General features: G+C 41.1%; 2 protein-coding genes across 3 annotated transcripts in view; one reads left to right on the top strand and one right to left on the bottom strand.

Annotated features, from left to right (window-relative positions):
- Positions 1-1,172: 1,172 nt before the first annotated feature.
- Positions 1,173-6,620, top strand: LOC139415971 (purine nucleoside phosphorylase-like). Of its 2 annotated transcripts, XM_071164176.1 has the most exons (7): positions 1,199-1,271; positions 1,365-1,484; positions 3,420-3,589; positions 3,797-3,900; positions 4,266-4,441; positions 4,549-4,739; positions 4,897-6,363. In XM_071164176.1, the coding sequence occupies exons 2-7, from the start codon at positions 1,462-1,464 to the stop codon at positions 5,112-5,114; spliced, it is 882 nt and encodes a 293-aa protein (XP_071020277.1). In that variant the 5' UTR covers positions 1,199-1,271; positions 1,365-1,461; the 3' UTR covers positions 5,115-6,363. The 2 variants fall into 2 exon arrangements, with proteins under 2 accessions (XP_071020276.1, XP_071020277.1); XM_071164175.1 differs by having other exon boundaries at positions 1,173-1,484; positions 4,897-6,620.
- Positions 6,578-23,568, bottom strand: part of LOC139415972 (calpain-1 catalytic subunit-like) — a 24,021-nt gene continuing 7,030 nt past the window's right edge. The window contains exons 3-21 of the mRNA XM_071164177.1: positions 21,952-22,070; positions 17,677-17,810; positions 17,255-17,423; positions 17,044-17,127; positions 16,750-16,835; positions 13,481-13,555; positions 13,172-13,332; positions 12,669-12,829; positions 12,500-12,511; positions 11,252-11,463; positions 11,088-11,127; positions 10,460-10,525; positions 10,315-10,372; positions 9,980-10,044; positions 9,665-9,733; positions 9,420-9,498; positions 8,306-8,422; positions 8,033-8,091; positions 6,578-7,703 (exon numbers count right to left, since the gene is read on the bottom strand). Of these exons, the coding sequence (XP_071020278.1) occupies positions 7,677-7,703; positions 8,033-8,091; positions 8,306-8,422; positions 9,420-9,498; positions 9,665-9,733; positions 9,980-10,044; positions 10,315-10,372; positions 10,460-10,525; positions 11,088-11,127; positions 11,252-11,463; positions 12,500-12,511; positions 12,669-12,829; positions 13,172-13,332; positions 13,481-13,555; positions 16,750-16,835; positions 17,044-17,127; positions 17,255-17,423; positions 17,677-17,810; positions 21,952-22,070 (1,793 nt within the window). The 3' untranslated portion in view covers positions 6,578-7,676. The remainder of the gene's footprint in view (positions 7,704-8,032; positions 8,092-8,305; positions 8,423-9,419; positions 9,499-9,664; positions 9,734-9,979; positions 10,045-10,314; positions 10,373-10,459; positions 10,526-11,087; positions 11,128-11,251; positions 11,464-12,499; positions 12,512-12,668; positions 12,830-13,171; positions 13,333-13,480; positions 13,556-16,749; positions 16,836-17,043; positions 17,128-17,254; positions 17,424-17,676; positions 17,811-21,951; positions 22,071-23,568) is intronic.

Here is a 23,568-nt window from a genome sequence, read left to right as displayed (position 1 = left end):
GGAGTTGATTGACCTCCAATGCAATGATGCACTGAGGGCAAAATATGCGGCAGTGGGTGCTGCGGAGTTCGCCCGTTTCCTCCCCGGCACAATGCCCCAGCTGCGCATCCAGGCTGCTCAAACGTTGTCTATGTTTGGCAGCACATACCTGTGTGAACAACTGTTTTCTTTGATGAACCTGAACAAAACATCACACAGAAGTCGACTTACTGCTGAACACCTCCACTCAATTCTGAGGATTTCTTCAGCTCAGAGCCTTACCCCGAACATTGATGAACTTGTGGAAAAGATGGGACACCACCAAGTATCACCCTCAACCTCAAACAAGTGAACATTACTGTGCAATCACATATTTAGAGTTTTTACTCAGTTCAAGTTTAAAAGTTAAAATTTAATATTTGTTTTCACTGCATGTTACTTCTCCTTAAACAAAGTGTTGTTTTTGATTAATAGATTTTTGCACTTTATTTTTTTGTATTTCAATCCAATTATATTTTAAAAATATTTCAGTTGAGTGGATGATAGAAAATTGCTATTATTGTTTTTTCTTTGAAGTAAATTTAGCCCACTTTTGCTAAAATAGAAAATATAGTCTACTGATGGTGCCTTGAATACCGGTTTCTTTCATTTAATGTTCATGTTATGGGGATATTTATATAAAGGAAATTTGTCTTTTGTGTCTGTTGAAAATTAAAGATTACTGACAGAGCCATAAGAAAATATTGCTTTATTTATCTGATCATATTGTAATATATTTGTTAGGTTTTCAGTAGGTTCAATTAGGTTCACTAGACTATATGCGTCATTTAAAAATTTTTCAATGAACATTCGAACAGTCCGGCCCTCGTCTTGTAGCTGATTTTTTTATTTGGCCCTCCGTCCATTTGACTTTGACACCCCTGCTATAGGCATTAGCCTAGCCTACACCCCTTGGTTTCCAAATATTTATTTGAACATTCTGACGTGCCGACTATTCTGAAGGGGTGTGTCAGGTTTTGGGTGAGAATAAATTAACTCAAACAGACATGGAACATATTTCTATCAGACACCGTGCATTCCTCCTGTCCAGAATTGCGTAGTTTTAACGTGTGCGGTATGGTCCAATCCAAACGTCCGGATGTATTTGCGTCACCCAGGAGGAGGGGTAACAGAGAAGGGCTCGGGCTATAATTACACAGTTGCATTTGCAAAGCTGACCAGATACAAGAGCATCTACTATAAAACTGTTAGTTAGAAGACTACTATACAGCTCAACGGTTTTCAAATGAATGGTTTGATCATTTAGATCATCTAACATTATTTAAAATACCACTTTAATTTATTTATTTGAAATTTTTGTTTTTTTAAGGATTTTTTTTCCGCAGAGGTTTTGCCGCCAGTCAAGTCTATCTGCTGCTGTTACATTGAGCCAATTGATACGTCGCTGCTTTTGAGAGGATTCCAGTCGCATTACTTTTCAGAATGTTTCCAGAGTCAAGTACCGGGTGAGTAGCCTAGGTTATTATTTCATTCATGTTCTAGACGCGCTCTTTACATCTTGTTCCGCGGGCAAGTGCGTAGGGGGACATTGCATCATTCTATCGTTGTATTTTACCTGCCAGTACTTACCCGCTACTTTTATTCACACGTGGTGCTACTGTAGGACTAGTATAGCATATGGTCAAGTGTGCACGTGGACTATATAGTAGTGTTTATTTTTAGATGAGACCCCCGAAATGGGTTTGTGTAGCTCTGGCGATTCGGCGTTAACGTTACATGCGCAATGGGCAGCAGATGGGACAAGCGCAGTCAGGGGGGGGGGGGGGGGGGGGTGAGTTTGGTCTTTTCATCGAGATTATACGATAGACTTTCAATCATATTTCGAATATTTAAAAACATTATGCTCAGGTTCAGACATTTTTCGAAGGCTAGATATTAAAGCAGAATAGCTTTAACTGTACCGTCTTTAAATATAGCCTACTTAAAGCATGTTGGCTGCCGGTGTTGTGCCGAAAATCTCCCTTTCTGTGGAGAGAGTGGGCGCCCTCGGGTGCGGGCACTGAAGGGGGGGGGGGGGGGTTCGCCCAGGGGGGGGTTCGCCCAGGGCGCCATACAAGCTAGAACCGCAACATACACATGAAACAAATAGCCAAACCGAAAACTGCAGACAAAAATGCTTTCTGCTACTAAGATCAGTGAAATGTAGGCTAAACTGACAACGGAGTGAAGAGCATAAATCTCAACTAGCAAGCAAGTCGCAGCATTGAAGACCGCGAAGGGGTGGGGGGATTCTGGCAGGGGGAGATTTTCGGCACAACACCTGACAGGATTTTGTATGGGCTACGAAATGAAGTGGGTTTTTAGGTCCTGTCGCGTTCTTGAATGGGATAGGGGAAGTGAGGTACACGCGGGTTACATCATTACTGAAAAGGAATAACCAGATGTGCTGCTGTTTTTAAAAACCACAATTATTGAGAAAAATCGAAATAGTCATTTATTATATTTTAACATAATATTTGATTAAATCATTTCGGTATTATATACTGAACCGAAATATTTATAAATCCTCATCAAATGTAATTCACACTTCCTATCCTGAAGGCATATTTCAACATTTGCGCTATTCAGAAATGGCTTCGCCATTTCCTGGTTTCTTAAATTTTCCCAATTTCTGTTTTTGTGACAAACAAACAATTGTAGAGTAGAGGACCACTGTACCGTCTAAACTGCTGTGAAATATATTTTACAAAAACAAAAATATTGTTATTTCAACTTTTTGAATCCGATGTATAAAACCGAAAGAAAAAGATGCGAAAACGAAACCTGAGAACGGAAAGCATAGCAATAGCGCAGATAATGCACATTTCAATGAGAACGACAGATTTATAACACACATTTCTATGTGTATTTGGTTGGGTCAACCCAAAAAGGTATGTATTATCGCGATAATTAACTATTTAGCCCCATAAAGGGGCGGCAGATAGCCTAGTGGTTAGAGCTTTGGGACAGTAACTGAAAGGTTGAGGGATTGAATCCCTGAGCTGACCATGTATAAATCAGTCGTTCTGCCCCTGAACAGGCAGTTAACCCACTGTTCCTAGGCTGTCATTCAAAATAAGAATTTGTTCTTAACTGACTTGCCTAGTTAAATAAAGGTTAAATAAAAAATAAGAGGAGGACTCAGGCTGAGGCAGCGTGACTCTGAATGAATGTGTGTGTGCGCACATGCACGTGTTTCAATGGAAACATCTGTTTCAATGGAAAACATCTGTTTAATAAGCACACACACACTTCAACTTCCCATAGACACTCTGACACACCCCAGGGCATATCAGCTATGTGTCGTGATAGCATCGACCATCACATCTGTTATTTTAGAAAGTAATAGTAGAAGTAGGTATTTTATTCTAACCTACAGTATATCTCCCTCTGTGTTTCAGGATCAGCTATGAGGACTGCAAGGGCACAGCAGACTGGCTGTTGGCCGAGACCTCCGTTCGCCCCCTGGTGGGCATTGTGTGTGGTTCAGGAATGGGAGGACTGGCTGACATGCTTAAAGACCAGGTGGCCTTCAACTACAAGGACATCCCCAACTTCCCCCAGAGCACAGGTGTAATATTATGCCTGTCAACTTGTTTTCTTGTGTGGTGAATCGGCATTGCAGATGTGTAGGTCCAAGATTATCTTGGTCGTGTCTAAGGAAAACCTGGAAAAACTCAAGTTATAGCCTATGGAAAAACACATGGTTCCATAAGATGTTTTCTGATTGGTTGCCGTGTGTTATCGGTGCATTCTAATTGGTGGTTGTGTGTTACAGTGGATGGACATGCTGGTCGCCTGGTATTCGGGATGCTGAAGGGAAGGCCATGTGTGTGCATGCAGGGTCGCTTCCACCTCTACGAGGGATACGCCATCCAGAAGGTACGTCTATCATGTCTGTTTACTACCTAGTGACTGTGGCAGGCAGACATCCACTGCTCTTTCCATTACTTCACATGATATGTAGAGAAGATATCTTCTTTGTTTTTCCTTTATCAGGGGCAATGTGCTTTACAACACCAGTTAAATAGAGATCACATATGACCACGTTGTGTTTTTTACGCTCTTGTGTGTCATGTATGAATTGTTTTACTGCAAAAAATTGTTCAATGTTAGTTCTAGAAGTTTTGAGAAGACAAACTAAGCATATAAAATCAGGAATCCTGCAATAGAGTATTCATGTATTAGCTGTACATTGTGATGTGTTCTACCGTTTGTGATGAATTGACCATGTGTTTGTGTTCTAGATCACCCTGCCCATGCGTATCTTCAGCTTGCTGGGTGTTGAGACAGTAATCCTGACCAACGCTGCTGGCGGTCTCAACCAGGACTTCAAGGTGGGAGACATCATGATCATGAAAGACCACATCAACATGCCTGGGTTCGCTGGCAACAACCCACTGTCTGGACCTAACGACGACAGGTAGGCTTGGCAAGCTTGTGTGTTGTGTGTGACAGAGAGAATTTTGTTGAACTTGTTTGCACGTGCAATAGTTGTGGCATTGAGGTGTAACCCTCCCTCTCTCCTAGGTTTGGCGTGCGGTTCCCCTGTATGTCTGATGCGTACGACAGAGAGCTGCAGCAGCTGGCTGTGGATGTGGGACAGGAGCTGGGCTACGGTAACTTCCTGCGTGAAGGTGTGTACTGTGTCCTGGGCGGGCCCTCGTTCGAGACCATTGCGGAGTGTCGCATGCTGCACAAACTGGGAGCTGACGCTGTCGGTACGTCTCCTCTCTCCCTGCCTCCCTGCAATAGTTTAATCAACACCTTCACAATGCATTGGGAATATTGAACTCAAATTGTTCTCTTATATTGAGTAAAAATATAATTGATGCAGCTCTCTCTCTCTCTCTCCCTCTCCCTCTCCCCCTCCCTCAGGCATGAGTACAGTTCATGAGGTGATTGTAGCGCGTCACTGCGGCATGCGAGTGTTCGCCCTGTCCCTGATCACCAACAAGGCTGTGATGGACTATGACAGTGAGGAGAAGGCCAACCACAAGGAAGTCCTGGAGACAGGCCAGCACCGCTCCATCCAGCTGCAGAAACTGGTCTCTACCATGGTCACTCGCATGGAGTACAACAACACCAACGCCTAAATGAACGAATGGAACCAACCACCAATCTTATAGAAATATATTTCCTACAGTGGGCATCCCCATTCAAGTCAGTGGGTAGCTGACGGGTTGGCTGGTGGCCATTTTGAGTGTACCAATGAAGGGTGCAGTCAAATTGCTGTGATCTGAGGGGCTATTTCCCTTCTAGGAATTATATTTCTATTGTGAAACTGGCCCTGAATCAGTAGAAACCGACCGCCTTGAAGCTATGAAACCCAATGACCTGCGTTTGATTTTAAAGTGCCTGATCTGAGAGCTGTGTGAAACAGCCACTTACTGGCTGACGCCTCACCCTCAGTTGTTGAGTCCCTCTCACTTTTTAAAACATTCTTCCTATTTTTTTAAGCTAGTGTACATTCCTGCCGTGAGCAGCTCTACGGGCGGATTCTATTTTAGTTGTTTTTGTTATTGTTGCTATTATTATTGTCTATTAGAAGATGGTGTTAATTTAATATTGATCTGCAGATGTAAATGTCTCGATTTAACGTAACAGTGAGAATGCGATGAATCTGCTGTACATGTCTTAATGTGTGTGTCCTGTCTATATTTAACGTAACAGTGAGAACGTGATGAATCTGCTGTACATGTCTTAATGTGTGTGTCCTGTCTATATTTAACGTAACAGTGAGAACGTGATGAATCTGCTGTACATGTCTTAATGTGTGTATCCTGTCTATATTTAACGTAACAATGAGAACGTGATGAATCTGCTGTACATGTCTTAATGTGTGTATCCTGTCTATATTTAACGTAACAGTGAGAACGTGATGAATCTGCTGTACATGTCTTAATGTGTGTGTCCTGTCTATATTTAACGTAACAGTGAGAACGTGATGAATCTGCTGTACATGTCTTAATGTGTGTATCCTGTCTATATTTAACGTAACAGTGAGAACGTGATGAATCTGCTGTACATGTCTTAATGTGTGTGTCCTGTCTATATTTAACGTAACAGTGAGAACGTGATGAATCTGCTGTACATGTCTTAATGTGTGTGTCCTGTCTATATTTAACGTAACAGTGAGAACGCGATGAATCTGCTGTACATGTCTTAATGTGTGTGTCCTGTCTATATTTAACGTAACAGTGAGAACGTGATGAATCTGCTGTACATGTCTTAATGTGTGTATCCTGTCTATAGATGTACATTAGCCATCGTGAAGTATTTATCTCTGCTCTTGTCCTTTTTTAAAATATGAATGTGGCTACTAAAGTTTATTTATTCATGTGATCAAGTCTTCTGTTTTAATTGGGGGCAATTGGCCAATTTATTGGTCGATGACACTCCTGTGTAAAATGTTGTCCAGAAAAGATTGAGGAAGCAACATGAGAATTATTCACGGGTTGATATTAACAATGGGACTCATTCCATGAGTCTGATATTCATTTTAGAACAGATTTTTAGCCTCGCTCAAAACCCCAATAATGACATATCCACATTAATATAATTGTGTACAGAAAGTTTTTTATTAAAGTTTTGAAAAGATAGATATAGAGAAGTTAGATCATTCCATGATAGATGGCATAACAAGTCCAGAGTGTACATGGTAAACAACAGTCGTGTGATTGTATTTAAGACATTTTGGCATTCATCTACACAGGAAATGTCAGCTATAGTGTAATGGTAATATGAGTGTCATACTGCTTCTGCTCTCCTCAATATCAGTCTATTTGGCAAGATGGGAAAATGTCTCAATCGATACTTTCAAAGGCTTGTTTATTTCTCTTTCCGCCAAGACATGTGCATTTTTCTCTACCTTCATAGAGGTTATATAGCTCCCCTACATCAATACATCTGACATCACATGCATCAGCTTCAGGCCTGCTATTCCAATCAAATCAGTCATCCCTTATAACCAACATTCAAATACAAAAATAACAATCAAATGATTTATGTTCCCCTTGAACACTGAAAGATTAGATAAAATAAAGGCATATCCTTGAAGTCTGTGGCACCCCCCCCCCCCCCCAAAAAAAGGATATCAAGGTGAGTATGCAGCATTACAATGACATTGTTTGTTTTTCCATTGAAAAGTATTGATATATCTGACTATGATAAAACTGTCATGCGGGTGATTCGATTCTCTAGGGTTGATCAAGTACTTCTGAAAAACAACAGCGCTTTGCCCCCTCTCTGCAGAGGAAATCATTTGACCCAGCAAACTCCATACTAACACCACACCCTTCACCTATTACTGACAAACACTGGCTGCTGAAAGGAAGCCGCCATGTTGAAAATATGACACAAGGCATCAATGAAATTTGGCATAAGATGTAAACAAACAGTTTAGGCAGTTTCCTTCCTATCCAATAGGAATCAGTATAAAAATCTCCCACCAACTTTTATGTTGCGGCCCCCTCTGTTTCTAAGGTAACAGGCAAGGCTCTAGCACACGATGACCCGCATACTAAATGTTGTAAACATTCCAAGAGTTTTTAAAATCCATGGACCTCTGCAGCGTGGAGAGGAGGGACCAGGGAAAGGCACTTCTGAAAGGACATGAGTGCAGCCTGGTGCCGTAACATCAGAGGGTCAGTCCATCTCTAGGCAAACATGGTCAGGCTGATCCACTGCAGAGAGAAGGTGGAGAGGGAAAGGAGGTAAACAATCTGACCACTGCAAAAATAAATCCCAACTTCCCTCCACTCTACAGAGGGGATAGAAAAACAAATCTCTCCCTTTTCCTGTCGGTGGAGGCTGCTGAGGGGAGGACGGCTCATAATAATGGTTGGAATGGAGTCAATGGAATGGTATCACACGTGGTTTCCATTGGTTGATACCATTCCATTGACTCCATTCAAGCCATTACTTTGGGCCGTCCTCCCCATAGCAGCCTCCACTGGTTCCTGTATACACCTGGTAAACAGATGAGATTGATAGAAATGTGAGATCTTCAGACCTGGAAGAAGTTGAGTTGTATGACTCCATCAGCATCTGTGTCCAACGTCTTGAAGGTCTCTGTAAAGTAGTGGAGAGAGAATTGTAAGAAATTGCTATCCTGTTTTCAAGCGCTCATAAATGTACAGTACGTCATATAATCATGCAAATACATATTATTATTCTCAACAGTCAAGACTATGACAAGTATTGTTTGATGGCCAATTTGAAGTGAGTTTATTAATACAAGGACTTAATGGGGAAAAAGGTATGGAAATATGACAAAATGACTCACTGAACATGGTCTCCAGCCTAACCAGGCAGGTAACAAAGTTGTCAAAGTCAACTGCCAGGTCGGCCTCAGTGTAACGCAGTATGATCAGCTGGAACAGGTGGTTTGTCAGCTTGAACCCTGGGGAAATAACATACAGACCAAAGGTGGAAACCATTTCAAAGCTAGATATGCTTTCATAAAGTTCCCATGGGTCAGACTGCAGGTGTCCGGTGCAGTCAGGTGTCCGGTGTAGTCAGGTGTCCGGTGTAGTCAGGTGTCCGGTGTAGTCAGGTGTCCGGTGTAGTCAGGTGTCCGGTGTAGTCAGGTGTCCGGTGTAGTCAGGTGTCCGGTGCAGTCAGGTGTCCGGTGTAGTCAGGTGTCCGGTGTAGTCAGGTGTCCGGTGCAGTCAGGTGTCCGGTGTAGTCAGGTGTCCGGTGTAGTCAGGTGTCCGGTGTAGTCAGGTGTCCGGTGTAGTCAGGTGTCCGATGTAGTCAGGTGTCCGGTGTAGTCAGGTGTCCGATGTAGTCAGGTGTCCGGTGTAGTCAGGTGTCCGGTGTAGTCAGGTGTCCGGTGTAGTCAGGTGTCCGGTGTAGTCAGGTGTCCGGTGTAGTCAGGTGTCCGGTGTAGTCAGGTGTCCGATGTAGTCAGGTGTCCGGTGTAGTCAGGTGTCCGGTGTAGTCAGGTGTCCGGTGTAGTCAGGTGTCCGGTGCAGTCAGGTGTCCGGTGTAGTCAGGTGTCCGGTGTAGTCAGGTGTCCGGTGCAGTCAGGTGTCCGGTGTAGTCAGGTGTCCGGTGTAGTCAGGTGTCCGGTGTAGTCAGGTGTCCGGTGTAGTCAGGTGTCCGATGTAGTCAGGTGTCCGGTGTAGTCAGGTGTCCGGTGTAGTCAGGTGTCCGGTGTAGTCAGGTGTCCGGTGTAGTCAGGTGTCCGGTGTAGTCAGGTGTCCGGTGTAGTCAGGTGTCCGATGTAGTCAGGTGTCCGGTGTAGTCAGGTGTCCGATGTAGTCAGGTGTCCGGTGTAGTCAGGTGTCCGGTGTAGTCAGGTGTCCTGGTTTGTATGATTGAATACAAAGAGTGATGATTCACTACAAAGGAAGTGGGTCGTGGTTTAAGGAAAGGAGGGACTGGGCTGTACTTACCTGCTGCCTCCAGAGCCATCCTCATCTCATAGGAACTCATGGTGCCTGACTTGTCCAGATCAAACTGACGGAATATAGTCTGGAGAGAGAAGAGAGAGGAAGAAGACAAAGATAAAGAAACTAGTGGAATGGCTCTACCAAGACTAGACAAGGAACACCAACAAGGAACTCATAAAGAGAGAGAAGGCTCAGCTTCACAGAATGACTCAGGTGAATAGCAGAACAGATGTTTAAGCTAATCTCACCAGGTATCGTTTGATCTTCTCCCACAGCACATGGAACTCTGTCAATCCCAGTTTACCACTACCATCAGTCTGAAGGACACGGTCAAGGAACCTTGTTTAGAGAGCCAGACAGTCAGACAGACAGACAGAGGCAGAGAGACAGACAGACAGACCAGACACAGACAGAGGCAGAGAGACAGACAGACAGACAGACAGACAGACAGACAGACAGACAGGCAGACCAGACCAGACCAGACAGACAGACAGACAGAGGCAGAGAGACAGACAGAGAGGACTAATACTGTATAAAATGCATCAATAAAAAACCAAGGATACGTCCATCAGGTTGATCATAGTCCGACAGGAATCTGGTCCAAATCCATCTGTTTTCAGATCTTTGTCTGTATCGGAGAGAGAGAGAGATAAAGAGAGAGGAAGAGAGAGATAGGGGAAGATGGAGAAAGAATGAGAGAAGTGGAAAAATAAGTTTTTGCGTTTTCGAACTGCACCTGTAATATCTAAATCCAAATATTTACATATTTCCACTGTAAAGTTTCTGCCTGGAAGGACCGACAGTTTAGGTCTCTGCTGAAGGCATGTGGCTGGGTTTTAGTCACACATACAGATACAGAGTAGAATGCTGTGTACTTATTCTATTCCTGTGGACTCACGCTTGGTCATGATCCTGTTCAAAATAGTCTGCAGCTCTGTGGCACTGATCTCCATGTCCTGTAGGCCGAACAGAGAGACCATGAGAAAAGACTATGTCAGACCCTTCACTCTGCTCTACCCTCATTGCCCAACACGACTCCTCACCTCTCCAGCCAGTTGTCTAAACAGACTCTTGAAGCCAGCGTCGATCTGGCTCTCGTCCAGCTCGGTCTGAAACAGACAGAGGAATGTAAACTCACAGAAGAATGTAAACTCACAGAGGAATGTAAACTCCCAGAGGAATGTAAACTCACAAAGGAATGTAAACTCACAGAGGAATGTAAACTCACAGAGGAATGTAAACTCTTCACTTTGAATAGTTTAGGAATAGTGTATAGTGTCAACTCAGAGGAATGTAAACTCACAGAGGAATGTAAACTCACAGAGGAATGTAAACTCACAGAAGAATGTAAACTCACAGAGGAATGTAAACTCGCAGAGGAATGTCAACTCACAGAGGAATGTAAACTCACAGAGGAATGTCAACTCACAGAGGAATGTCAACTCACAGAGGAATGTAAACTCACAGAGGAATGTCAACTCACAGAGGAATGTAAACTCACAGAGGAATGTAAACTCTTCACTTTGATTAGTTTAGGAATAGGGTATAAAAAAATGGACTCCCTAATACCTATATAGTGCACTACTTTCAACCAATGCCCTAATCAAAAGCACCACACTATTTAGCGAATTAGGTGACATTTGGGACACAACCCATGTCTCCTCCACTCACCTCTGCTGGTAGTTCAGCTGTGACATCATCATCCAGCTCCCTAACAGACAGAAAATAACACAAGTATCAATATCCTTCAATCAAATGCATCACCTTATACCATCCACAATTTCCATATCAACCTATCATATTTCCTGTCCACTTCTCACTTCTCCATCACTCACTCATAGTTGGCAGGTTTCTCAGAGAAGACCCTGAGGACGAAGTCTCCCTCCTTCTTGGGTTCAAAGGTGGAGGGGACAATGATGTACTCCCCGGCAGGCAGCTGGAAGCGAGAGCTCACCTCTCTCAGGTTGATGAAGAGCTCAGAGCGGGCGCTGGAACCGTGCGTCAGGAAGAAGTCTCTCTTCAGGTGGACGCCTGATTTACCCATGTACTAAGAGGACAGAGAGAGTAGTGGGAAAATGCTGTGAGGGAGGTGAACTCACTAACCCCTGACCTCTAACCTCTAACCCTTAACCCCTGATCTGCCCACATACTAAGGGCAGGGGAAAGCAGTATGAGTGAGTTAGTTAAACTAGGTGAACCTAACCCATGTACTAAGAGGATGGAGAGGAGGGTAAGCTCTGTGAGTGAACTCTAACCCTTGACCTCTAACCCTTGATCTGCCCACATACTGAAAAGAAAGCACTGTGGGCAAGTTAGTTCACTTCAGAGAAGTTGAGTTCATTGCACCCCCTTCTAGGTGAACCTAACCCCAACTGTGAGGGGAGTAAATATCTAAACCCTTGACCTCTGAGCTTTGACCTTAAAGAGGCAATCAGCAGTTGAAACAATAACAAAGGGTTTTCCCCATCCCCATTTCAGTAAAACGCTGCGGGACGGTGCTGGAGAAATGTAAACACTCACAATTTTTTACTATGGATGCAAGGAAAGACCATCCATGATATAGAAATTATAGTTTCAACTATGTTTAAAGGCTATTTGGTGTTTGTTTAAATTGACTTTGTTCACAAACATTGAAGTAAAACAAGCTGATATGTTGGGTTCTGATGGGGTGACAGTTGAACTAAGCTCATGAGTCATTTCTAAGTTCTATTCTTCAAGGCCGGCCTACATACCATAATACCTACATACCATAATGCCTACATACCATAATAGTCAAAAAATGGATGCAGCAACTGCAGATCTCCCCATTAAGAGCATTGTTGCCACAGCATGAGGAGAATGCCACCATGCATCTCCATATGAGACAATTGGCTGTGAGCCTAAGCACGAGCTTAGACCATTATAGGCCTTTGGGCTGGATTCCACTTCTTCAGCTATGACACACTGTCCAACAGGTTTTAAAGCACTCTAAATATCTAGCAAATGGACCAACAGGATCATAGTTATGCTGGACTCTTAGAGCTTATCACAAGATTAACTTACAACCTAACGTCAAAGAATACTGGCCAGCAGAATATACATACCTCATTAGGAACCTGAAGAGAGACACAGAAAAGATAGGAGTTAGATAGAAACATCCAGTCAATTCTACTCGTTCAAAAACAGTTTCTTTGACAAACTGTCCTACTCCCTTGCTTACACTTTAAAACTCAATGAAAAAAGTTTAACCAGATACAAAGATCAGTTTCTTGCCTCGTAGATGGCGAAACCGATGGTCTCCATGTCTTTGCCCTCCTTGCGTTTCTTTCTCCGGTCCTTCTGCATGAGCGCCACCAGGAAGCTGCAATCTGATTGGCCGGCTATGTCGGGGTGCTGCAGGGCAACCTTGAATTGCGGGTTGATCCAGAATGTGGCTAGGGATTGTGGGAGAAACAGTTATTAGAAGAATCTAGAGAAGGAAACATTTTAATCAACTGTTTATTAGACACCATTTCTTTATCCTCACGCATCCAGTAGAAGTTGCTTTTAGGTACATATCTAGCTTCAGCCTACCCTCCCACATCGTAATCTTAACCATGGGAGAAAAACAACTCCTTTACTCAGTGACTAGGAGTAACTGTCTTTATCCTTCTCTCTTTGCTACAGCCTGCCTGGGCCACTTCCCTCTCTCCTCTGCCTCCTTCCTTGCCTCCTTCTCTGCCTGCTTCCCTGCCTCCTTCCCTGCCTCTTTTTTTCCATCCTCCCTCCCTCCTCACCAGGGAAGTTCCTGCAGCCCCCAGCCGTGCTGCCTGACCTCCACTCCCCCTGGTAGACGGCTGAGCTCCACTTCTTCTGCTGGGTGGCCTCCAGAGCGTCTGCTGTCAGGTTGCAGATCTCCAGACGTGTGAACTCAAGCAGGAAGTCACTGAACGACATCCTGATAGAAGGGAGGGAGGGAGATGGAGAGTCGGTCAGGTATACGATACATTAGCGCACACATACTCTCAAGTATCATACCGATCGGCCAATAAGACATCCAACTTGGTGTCACACATACATACACATAAACACACACACACACTCACCAGAACTCTCCGTCCTCACTGCAGTTCTGGAGTCGCCCTCTGACTGAGCGGTCAACACCCTCCCACTCTCTGGAGCTGAAACATCCACAATGAAAACACATCACTGACTGTATTTCAACAACAAATAGTAGTTATATGATATGACAGCTATAAACTCACTAGATATGCTATATGCTATGACAGCTATAAACTCACTAGATATGCTATATGATATGACAACTATAAACTCACTAGATATATGATATGACAACTATAAACTCACTAGATATGCTATATGATATGACAACTATAAACTCACTAGTAATATGATATATGATATGACAACTATAAACTCACTAGTTTTATCATATATGATATGACAACTATAAACTCACTAGATATATGATATGACAACTATAAACTCACTAGATATGCTATATGATATGACAACTATAAACTCACTAGTAATATGATATATGATATGACAGCTATAAACTCACTAGTAATATGATATATGATATGACAGCTATAAACTCACTAGATATGCTATATGATATGACAGCTATAAACTCACTAGTAATATGATATATGATATGACAGCTATAAACTCACTAGATATGCTATATGATATGACAACTATAAACTCACTAGTAATATGATATATGATATGACAACTATAAACTCACTAGATATGCTATATGATATGACAACTATAAACTCACTAGATATGCTATATGATATGACAGCTATAAACTCACTAGATATTCTATATGATATGACAGCTATAAACTCACTAGTAATATGATATATGATATGACAGCTATAAACTCACTAGATATGCTATATGATATGACAGCTATAAACTCACTAGTAATATGATATATGATATGACAGCTATAAACTCACTAGATATGCTATATGATATGACAGCTATAAACTCACTAGATATGCTATATGATATGACAGCTATAAACTCACTAGTAATATGATATACGATATGACAACTATAAACTCACTAGTTTTATCATATATGATATGACAACTATAAACTCACTAGTTATATGATATATGATATGACAACTATAAACTCACTAGTTTTATCATATATGATATGACAACTATAAACTCACTAGATATATGATATGACAACTATAAACTCACTAGTTTTATCATATATGATATGACAACTATAAACTCACTGGTAATATGATATATGATATGACAACTATAAACTCACTAGTTTTATCATATATGATATGACAACTATAAACTCACTAGTTATATGATATATGATATGACAACTATAAACTCACTAGTAATATGATATATGATATGACAACTATAAACTCCCTAGTTTTATCATATATGATATGACAACTATAAACTCACTAGTTATATGATATATGATATGACAACTATAAACTCACTAGTAATATGATATATGATATGACAACTATAAACTCACTAGTTTTATCATATATGATATGACAACTATAAACTCACTAGTTATATGATATGACAACCATAAACTCACAAGTTATATGATATGACAGCTAAAACCACACTAAATATATGATATAATCTCACTAGATATGCTATATGATATGACAACTATAAACTCACTAGTAATATGATATATGATATGACAACTATAAACTCACTAGTTATATGATATGACAGTTATAAACTCACTAGTTATATGATATGACAGTTATAAACTCACTAGTTTTATGATATATAATATGACAGTTATAAACTCACTAGTTTTATGATATGACAGTTATAAACTCACTAGTTTTATCATATATGATATGACAGTTATAAACTCACTAGTTATATGATATATGATATGACAGTTATAAACTCACTAGTTATATGATATATGATATGACAGCTATAAACTCACTAGTTATATAACATGACAGTTATAAACTCACTAGTTATATGCTATATGATATGACAGTTATAAACTCACTAGTTATATGATATATGATATGACAGTTATAAACTCACTAGTTATATGATATATGATATGACAACTATAAACTCACTAGTTATATGATATGACAGTTATAAACTCACTAGTTATATGATATGACAGTTATAAACTCACTAGTTTTATGATATATGATATGACAGTTATAAACTCACTAGTTTTATGATATATGATATGACAGTTATAAACTCACTAGTTATATGATATGACAGTTATAAACTCACTAGTTATATAATATGACAGTTATAAACTCACTAGTTATATAATATGACAGTTATAAACTCACTAGTTATATGATATGACAGTTATAAACTCACTAGTTATATGATATATGATATGACAGTTATAAACTCACTAGTTATATGATATGACAGCTATAAACTCACTAGTTATATGATATGACAGTTATAAACTCACTAGTTTTATGATATATGATATGACAGCTATAAACTCACTAGTTATATGATATGACAGCTATAAACTCACTGGTTATATGATATGACAGCTATAAACTCACTAGTTATATAATATGACAGTTATAAACTCACTAGTTATATGATATGACAGTTATAAACTCACTAGTTATATGATATGACACCTATAAACTCACTAGTTATATGATATGACAGCTATAAACTCACTAGTTATATAATATGACAGTTATAAACTCACTAGTTATATGATATGACAGCTATAAACTCACTAGTTATATGATATGACAGCTATAAACTCACTAGTTATATAATATGACAGTTATAAACTCACTAGTTATATGATATGACAGTTATAAACTCACTAGTTTTATGATATATGATATGACAGCTATAAACTCACTAGTTATATGATATGACAGCTATAAACTCACTAGTTATATGATATGACAGTTATAAACTCACTAGTTTTATGATATATGATATGACAGCTATAAACTCACTAGTTATATGATATATGATATGACAGTTATAAACTCACTAGTTTTATGATATATGATATGACAGTTATAAACTCACTAGTTTTATGATATATGATATGACAGCTATAAACTCACTAGTTATATGATATGACAGTTATAAACTTACAAGTTTTATGATATATGATATGACAGTTATAAACTCACTAGTTTTATGATATATGATATGACAGTTATAATCTCACTAGTTATATGATTTTTAATCAATTTTAGAATAAGCCTGTAATGTAACAAAGTGTGAAACAAGTCAAGGGGTCTGAATACACGGTATATGACACATGATATGTAATATGAGAGGTGTAAAGTGAAGCTTCTGTCTCGTACTTGTCACTCCAGGCCCCAGTCCACTCTATCTCTCCCCAGGGGTTGCGAATACGGACCAGTTTGGTCTTATTCCCCCTGTACACCACCTGATGGAGAGGGATACTGCATTACACAGACGTTTAGTAGCTGGGCAAATCACCAGCCTTGAGTCAATCAAACTGATGCAAAGAGAAACACATTGGTTTCAATGCTGTCTTTTCTGTCCAATCGGATGTAATTATTGTTCTCTCTGTTTAGAACCCCACTAAAACAAACTGGGATTACCGTCTTAGTGTCAATCAAACATTGGCTCACCTCGTCGACCCCTGTCAATGAGTAGGCGTGGCCTTTCACTAGCTTCTTAAAGGTCACGGCCTCCATGTCATGACTGCCGGTGATCTGGGGATAGAGAAAGGACTCGGTCAGGGAAGACACACGCACACAAACGCAGGCACGCACACACACACACACACACGTACAAACACTGCTACATGTGTCGGTTCAGCGTATGGGTATTGGTACTGACGTCTATGGAGCAGCCCAGCAGTGAGCCTCTCTCCACGGCCCGGCTGATGATGCTGTAAAGGTCAGAGGGCGCCTTCCTCAGCTCGAACATCTCCGTCACTCCTCCTGTGAAGTCCTCAAAACCCTCTGACGTACTGCCTCCCGACAGAGCCTCATAACAGCCATTCAACCTGCAACAAGGGTTGACAATTATGTGTCAAAAGTCTATGTAAGACCACAAATCACTCTACAATAAGCATACAGACATATCATTTTATATTTACATTTTGGTCATTTAGCAGACGCTCTAATCCAGAGCGATTTACTGATATCATAACACTCACAAACATATACATAGCCAGAGTGAAAGAAATGCAAAGCCCACATTTACATTTGAATTCTTTTAACCACCCTCTTCTCCTCTCCTCCCTCATCCCTCCTTACTTGGCATAGGCCTTCTCCAGCAGGGCGCTCCAGAACTCTCCTCCCTCGGCAGAGTGGACAAACAGCAGCTTCCCATCCTTCACCGGCAGCCTGTCATCGATCACCACCTCCACCCACTCCCCATACTGCCAGAACTACAACACAGAGAAACTAGGGAGTTTATAACCATCTCAGAACTACAACACACAGACAGTAGGGAGTTTATAACCATCTCAGAACTACAACACACAGACAGTAGGGAGTTTATAACCATATCAGAATTAGAATGAAGAGTAGAGTAGAATGAAGGGAGTTGTCTCTGGAAGCTGATCCATGGTCAGTTTTACACAAGGATCATATTCATGTTACTATACACACCAAGAGTGAATACACAGAACATTGAAGAAGACAAAAGAAGAATCCCCTCCCCCGAGGATAAGCAGGGAGTTTATGATCACTAACAGCCAATGACCACCAGAGGTCAGAGGTGGCACTAGAACCAGCTCATCGTAGATAAAGCTCAACAGGGGAAATAAGGAACTAAGACTGAGGTAACAACCAGAGGAAGTCATGGTGGGTTCCATGTAGCCTGCCTACACCATTGTGATGTCAGTACGCTTTTAGAAGGAGAAACACAGGCTGCTCAGTAATGTATCATACTCCTCAGCTGCATGCAGTTGACTGATGTAATAACGGCAAGGCAACACAGCTCCACCAGACCAGATGAGGGAAACCAGGGCCAGGTACAGTATCTATGAGGTACATAGATGGGAAACACTAATGGAACCACATTGAAGACATTTTTGTCAGAACCAGAAGCCACAATGACACTTACGAGAGTGCATGAGTGTGTGTGAATGAGTGTGTGTGTGTGTGCGTGCATGAGTGTGTGTGTGTGTATGTGTGCGTTTGTGTGTGTGCCTGTGAACGTGCATGAGTGTAAGTGTGTGTGTGTGTGTGTGTGTGTGTGTGTGTGTGTGTGTGATCAAGATCTCAGCAAAAAAGAGTGTATAAAATAAATACTACTAATACTGAGCAATATTGCATGCTCAAAAATATATTTATTTTACACTAGTACAATTGCTCACATAGAGATATTGTTTACTCAAGTAGCTTGTTTTTTCTAAATACGATAGGGGTCAAAAGGATTGCTGCCCCTGTTTCCAATACCAATAATACATGGAACATTATATAGCCCTTTTCAACTTCCTAACGGCACTTTACAATTGTAGAAACGAAACAAAAAAAACAGAGATAAATAACAGGCAATACCTTTCAACTGGGGCTTCTTCTGAAATGTTTTATGGGATTGGAGAACACACATCTTTCCAGATCCTCGATATCCTTCGTCTGCTCTTACGGACTGTCCTTTTCAATTCAAACCACAGGTTTTCAATGGGGTTCAAGTCCAGAGACTTGTTGCAAAATGGCGATTTTGTGGTCAACTAACCATTTCTCATGTCTGCTTGGTGTTATTGTCTTGCTGGAAAATGCACCTGTGGCCAAGTGTCAGCCTCCTGGCAGAGGTAACCAGGTTTTGGGTAAAAAATCCTCAGACTTGGTAAAGTTCATGAAGCCGTTGACCTTAACAACTTCCACAGGACCAGTGGAAGCAAACCAAACATAACGTCATAGATGCACCAACATATTTTACAGTAGGTATGAGGTACTTTTCTTGTTAAGGTCAACGGCATTATGAACTTAACCCAGTACCAGGACATTTTAAACAAAAAACTGGTCGCCTCTGCCAGGAGGCTAAAACCTGGCCACAAGTTAATCTTCCAGCAAGATAATAACCCCAAGCACTCATCTAAATACACAAAGAAATTATTAATTGACCACAAAATGAACATTTTGTAATCTCAATCTCCGGACTGGAACCCCATTGAAACCTTTAGTTTGAATTGAAGAGGGGAGTCCATAAGGGCAGTCGAAGGACATCAAGGATCTGGAAAGATTCTGTATGGAGGAATGGTTTAAACTCCCTCCCAACGTGTTCTCCAATCTTATAATCACAAGGGCAGGGTGCTAGAGGATTAAAAACAAGGCTGCCAATCATTTGGACCCTCATCGTTTTTAGATGATTTTTGTATTACTTTTTTCAAGACCCAGTGAAGTCAACATCTGATGAATCTAACACTGTAAACGTGTGATTTTTTTTATCAGTGTTATTTCCCGATAGTTGCTGGTTGAAAATACAATCTAGACAGGACCTTCTAATCAGCAGGTTTTCATGGGACTAAGGTTTGGCATTCCATGGTGATATCACCACGCAGTCAATTGATTAATAGACCAAATACAAGGAGAGTTCCAAAGCTCTCAGCTTCCCCCTCCCCCACCCAGACCACTCCCAGACAGTGATAGAAATATTCTTGCTTGATCATTTTTTGTTGCCCATTTTAATGGGAGTCTATTAAAGTAAGGTACTTTAATTGTGACCCAGAAATGATCTGATATTGATATTCAAACCGCTGCATTAGGCCTTTAAAACAAATCTATTTAGCTGATAAATTGTCTTAATATATAAATAAACTGAAAATAACTCAAATAAAACTGATCTTGCTGGTTCATCCCCATTGTTTAGGTTGAATGCATTTAATGCCTGCTCTGTGGTTGTCCCATTAGGCAGGGAATTTTGAAATCAACCAAACTGCAAAGACTTATATTAGCCAACAGCTAAACCAGGGCGTTGTAAAAGCAGTATTTTTTTTCACCTGCTAAACTGGAAATGCAACTTTTGGTCAGGGCTTGTCTGACACAGAGAAGCACCACAACCTCCCTCCTCCACAGACACACACAAGATGGGGAATCACACTATGATCACATTTCTGAATCTACGCTATTAGCCTTTACGGGGCATATCCTAACTTCCACTCAAAGTCGAACGCATTGATGACAATAAGAGACGAAGTGAACATTTTATGTTGGTGGAAGTTAGGACTCATTCCTATCACAACTATATCTCAATGTATCTATTTAGCAGACTTGGTGTCTGATCCACATAAATCCAATCATTTTGTGAACTGAGTTGTATGCCAGTTCAATGGACAGTATCATTTGAACTTAAATTCACCCCAACGTTATCACAACAATATTTGACACACCTGTGGTGCCTACAAGAAAGTAAACCATATCGTAGTCAGAGCCAGCAGCACTTAAAGGAACTTAACGTAACTGTCAAGCGTTTCCAGATTTCTATGAAATATGACCTATAATTAATTCCAAAAAAGGCAATTACGTAGGTGGAAAATTAGATTTCCGTGTTGTAATGGTTCGGCTGTATACCTGTTATGAAAAATATGAATGCGAGTAGATTGCTGATTGGCCAGCTCACCCAATGAGGTTGGACGATGTCATTATCTTAGAGGAAATAGCAAGCATTTTTTAAATGTTTAAGATACAAGTTTGAGGTTGTTGAAGTGTTTTTTCTCAAATGTATGCTTTGGCCACAAATACGAGTATAAGATGAGTCAAAACTATTATTTGGGTATGAGTTAACAGAATATAAACTTTGAAAGGGGTATTTTCACTGGACAGTTACTTTAAACTTTTTCACTGGACAGTTACTTTTCACTTTCTGATCAAATCAAATCAAATGTTATTGGTCACATACACATGGTTAGCAGATGTTAATGCGAATGTAGTGAAATGCTTGTGCTTCTAGTTCCGACCGTGCAGTAATATCTATCAATCTAATAATTTCACAACAACTACATTATACACACACAAGTGTAAAGGAATGAATAAGAATATGTACATATAAATATATGGATGAGTGATGGCCGTGTGGCATAGGCAAGATGCAGTAGATGGTATAGAGAACAGCATATACATATGAGATGAGTAATGTAGAGTAGGTAAACATTATATAAAGTGGCATTGTTTAAAGTGACTAGCGATGCATAAGAAGGTGATACATAAGGTTTGAGTAGGAGGTTTGGTTTTGTGTACAAAGCAAAGTTCATATGATAAGGCCTGGCAAGAAGCAGGAAGAGGTTCCTTGGTTCTGTTACGATGTACTCAAATCCTACCTAGGTGTATTGTTTGCAGATAAAGTGTTTATAACTGGTTTATTACTCAGTAACTGTGATAGTCGAGATTTTGACTGAACTATCTGTAAATGTCAAGCAGAGAATTTAGGCAGCTAAATATTGAGACCTTTTAAAAAATATATAAATTATACACCTTTTCTATAAATACTTGAGCTAAATATCAACTAAGATCCAGTATTTGGGAAATCAACAAGAATACCTTAATACACAGTAGTATAGAAACAGGAAGTGAGTGTGTGTTGACCTGGAAGTGAAAGATTCCAGCGTACTGTCCTCCGAAGTCCTGTCCATGAGGAACCACTCTGTGGAGGAGATTATCATTCAAAGTCAACGAAGCTATGGCTGCCAGCAACCAGCAGTCACCTGTAACACACACACACACACACACACACACACACACACACACACACACACACACACACACACACACACACACACACACATACACACACACACACACACACACACACACACACACACACACACACACACACACACACACACACACACACGTTCACATGCAGGCACACACACACACACACACACACAACATAAAACCTCAGTCATAGATAGACTACGGCAATGATAGCAATGCATTGTATCAGTCATCCCTTCAAGAAGTCAACAACCGTTCATTAGAAGGGTGAGTTTTGTCTGGTCACATGTTCTGACCAGGAAATACTGTCTGCTAGTCATAGCATTCAACTAATGCCCAGAGTTTTTCCTGCTCTAGCAACACGATAAGGTAAAACTCCTCCCCTTGTTCATCATTCCTCTCTTCAAAAGTTCCCAACTGTTCTTCCTTGGAATCATTTCTCACCTCAAGGGTAGGTGAAGCTAGCTATCTGACAACAACACGTCATCTTAAGACATGACTTATTAATCGCAGACAGATACTGCTGTCTGTTTCTGTCTGCTGTGGGAACGAATCCCTTCAGCCTGAAGTGGTAAAACGCTTGTAGAACTGGACCTTAAAGCAACCTGTAAAGAGAGAGGGGTTCAAACATCTGTTAACACACCCTTCACCATGACCCTACGAAACCTCCCAGGAGTGTTTCACTTTGAACTGGACCAACAGTGTGCTGCTTCAATCACTACACCTACCTCTAACAGGACATAAGACAACGCCCCTGCAGAGTAGAGAGGTTACTATTTCGTTTTTAAGATGTGAGATAGCAGAGCGGGGTATAAATTATTCATCCTCTGCAGGGTTTAGAGGAAAACACCTCGATGTAAATCAAAACTTTTCTGTGGGCATATTCATCTCTCTTTCTCCCTCTCTCCGTCTCTCGCTCTCCCACCTCCCTCTCTCCGTCTCTCTCTCCCTACCTCTCTCTTCTAATTTCTTTGTGTTTATTTAACCAGCTCAGTCCCATTGGGATACACATCTCTGAGCTTGTTTATTTAACCAGCTCAGTCCCATTGGGCTTGCCAAGAGGCAGCATCATAATCATACTTACAAATACAATTCCTCCCCTGGCTCTCTCTCTCTCCCTCTCTCTCTCTCCCACCTCTCTCTCTCTCTCTCCCACCTCTATCTCTCTCTCTCTCTCTCTCTCTCTCTCTCCCACCTTCCTCTCTCCCTTGGCTCTCTCTCCCACCTCCCACCTCTCTCTCTCTCCCCTACCTCTCTCTCCCACCTTCCTCTCTCCCTTGGCTCTCTCTCCCACCTCCCACCTCTCTCTCTCTCCCCTACCTCTCTCTCCCACCTTCCTCTCTCCCTTGGCTCTCTCTCCCACCTCCCACCTCTCTCTCTCTCCCCTACCTCTCTCTCCCACCTCCCTCTCTCCCTTGGCTCTCTCTCCCACCTCCCAGCTCTCTTTCTTCCCTACCTCTCTCTCCCACCTCCCTCTCTCCCACC

This window comes from Oncorhynchus clarkii, chromosome 9 (assembly GCF_045791955.1).
Source record: "Oncorhynchus clarkii lewisi isolate Uvic-CL-2024 chromosome 9, UVic_Ocla_1.0, whole genome shotgun sequence".
NCBI classification, from domain to species: Eukaryota; Metazoa; Chordata; class Actinopteri; order Salmoniformes; family Salmonidae; genus Oncorhynchus; species Oncorhynchus clarkii.
This window is presented reverse-complemented; position numbering and strand designations above follow the sequence as displayed.

Coding starts and splice junctions, on each gene's coding strand:
- LOC139415971 (XM_071164175.1), top strand. CDS start 1,462: ATGTTTCCAGAGTCAAGTACCGG. Junction 4,442..4,548: donor TCTGGACCTAACGACGACAG/GTAGGCTTGGCA, acceptor CCTCTCTCCTAG/GTTTGGCGTGCGGTTCCCCT. Junction 4,740..4,896: donor ACTGGGAGCTGACGCTGTCG/GTACGTCTCCTC, acceptor CCCCTCCCTCAG/GCATGAGTACAGTTCATGAG.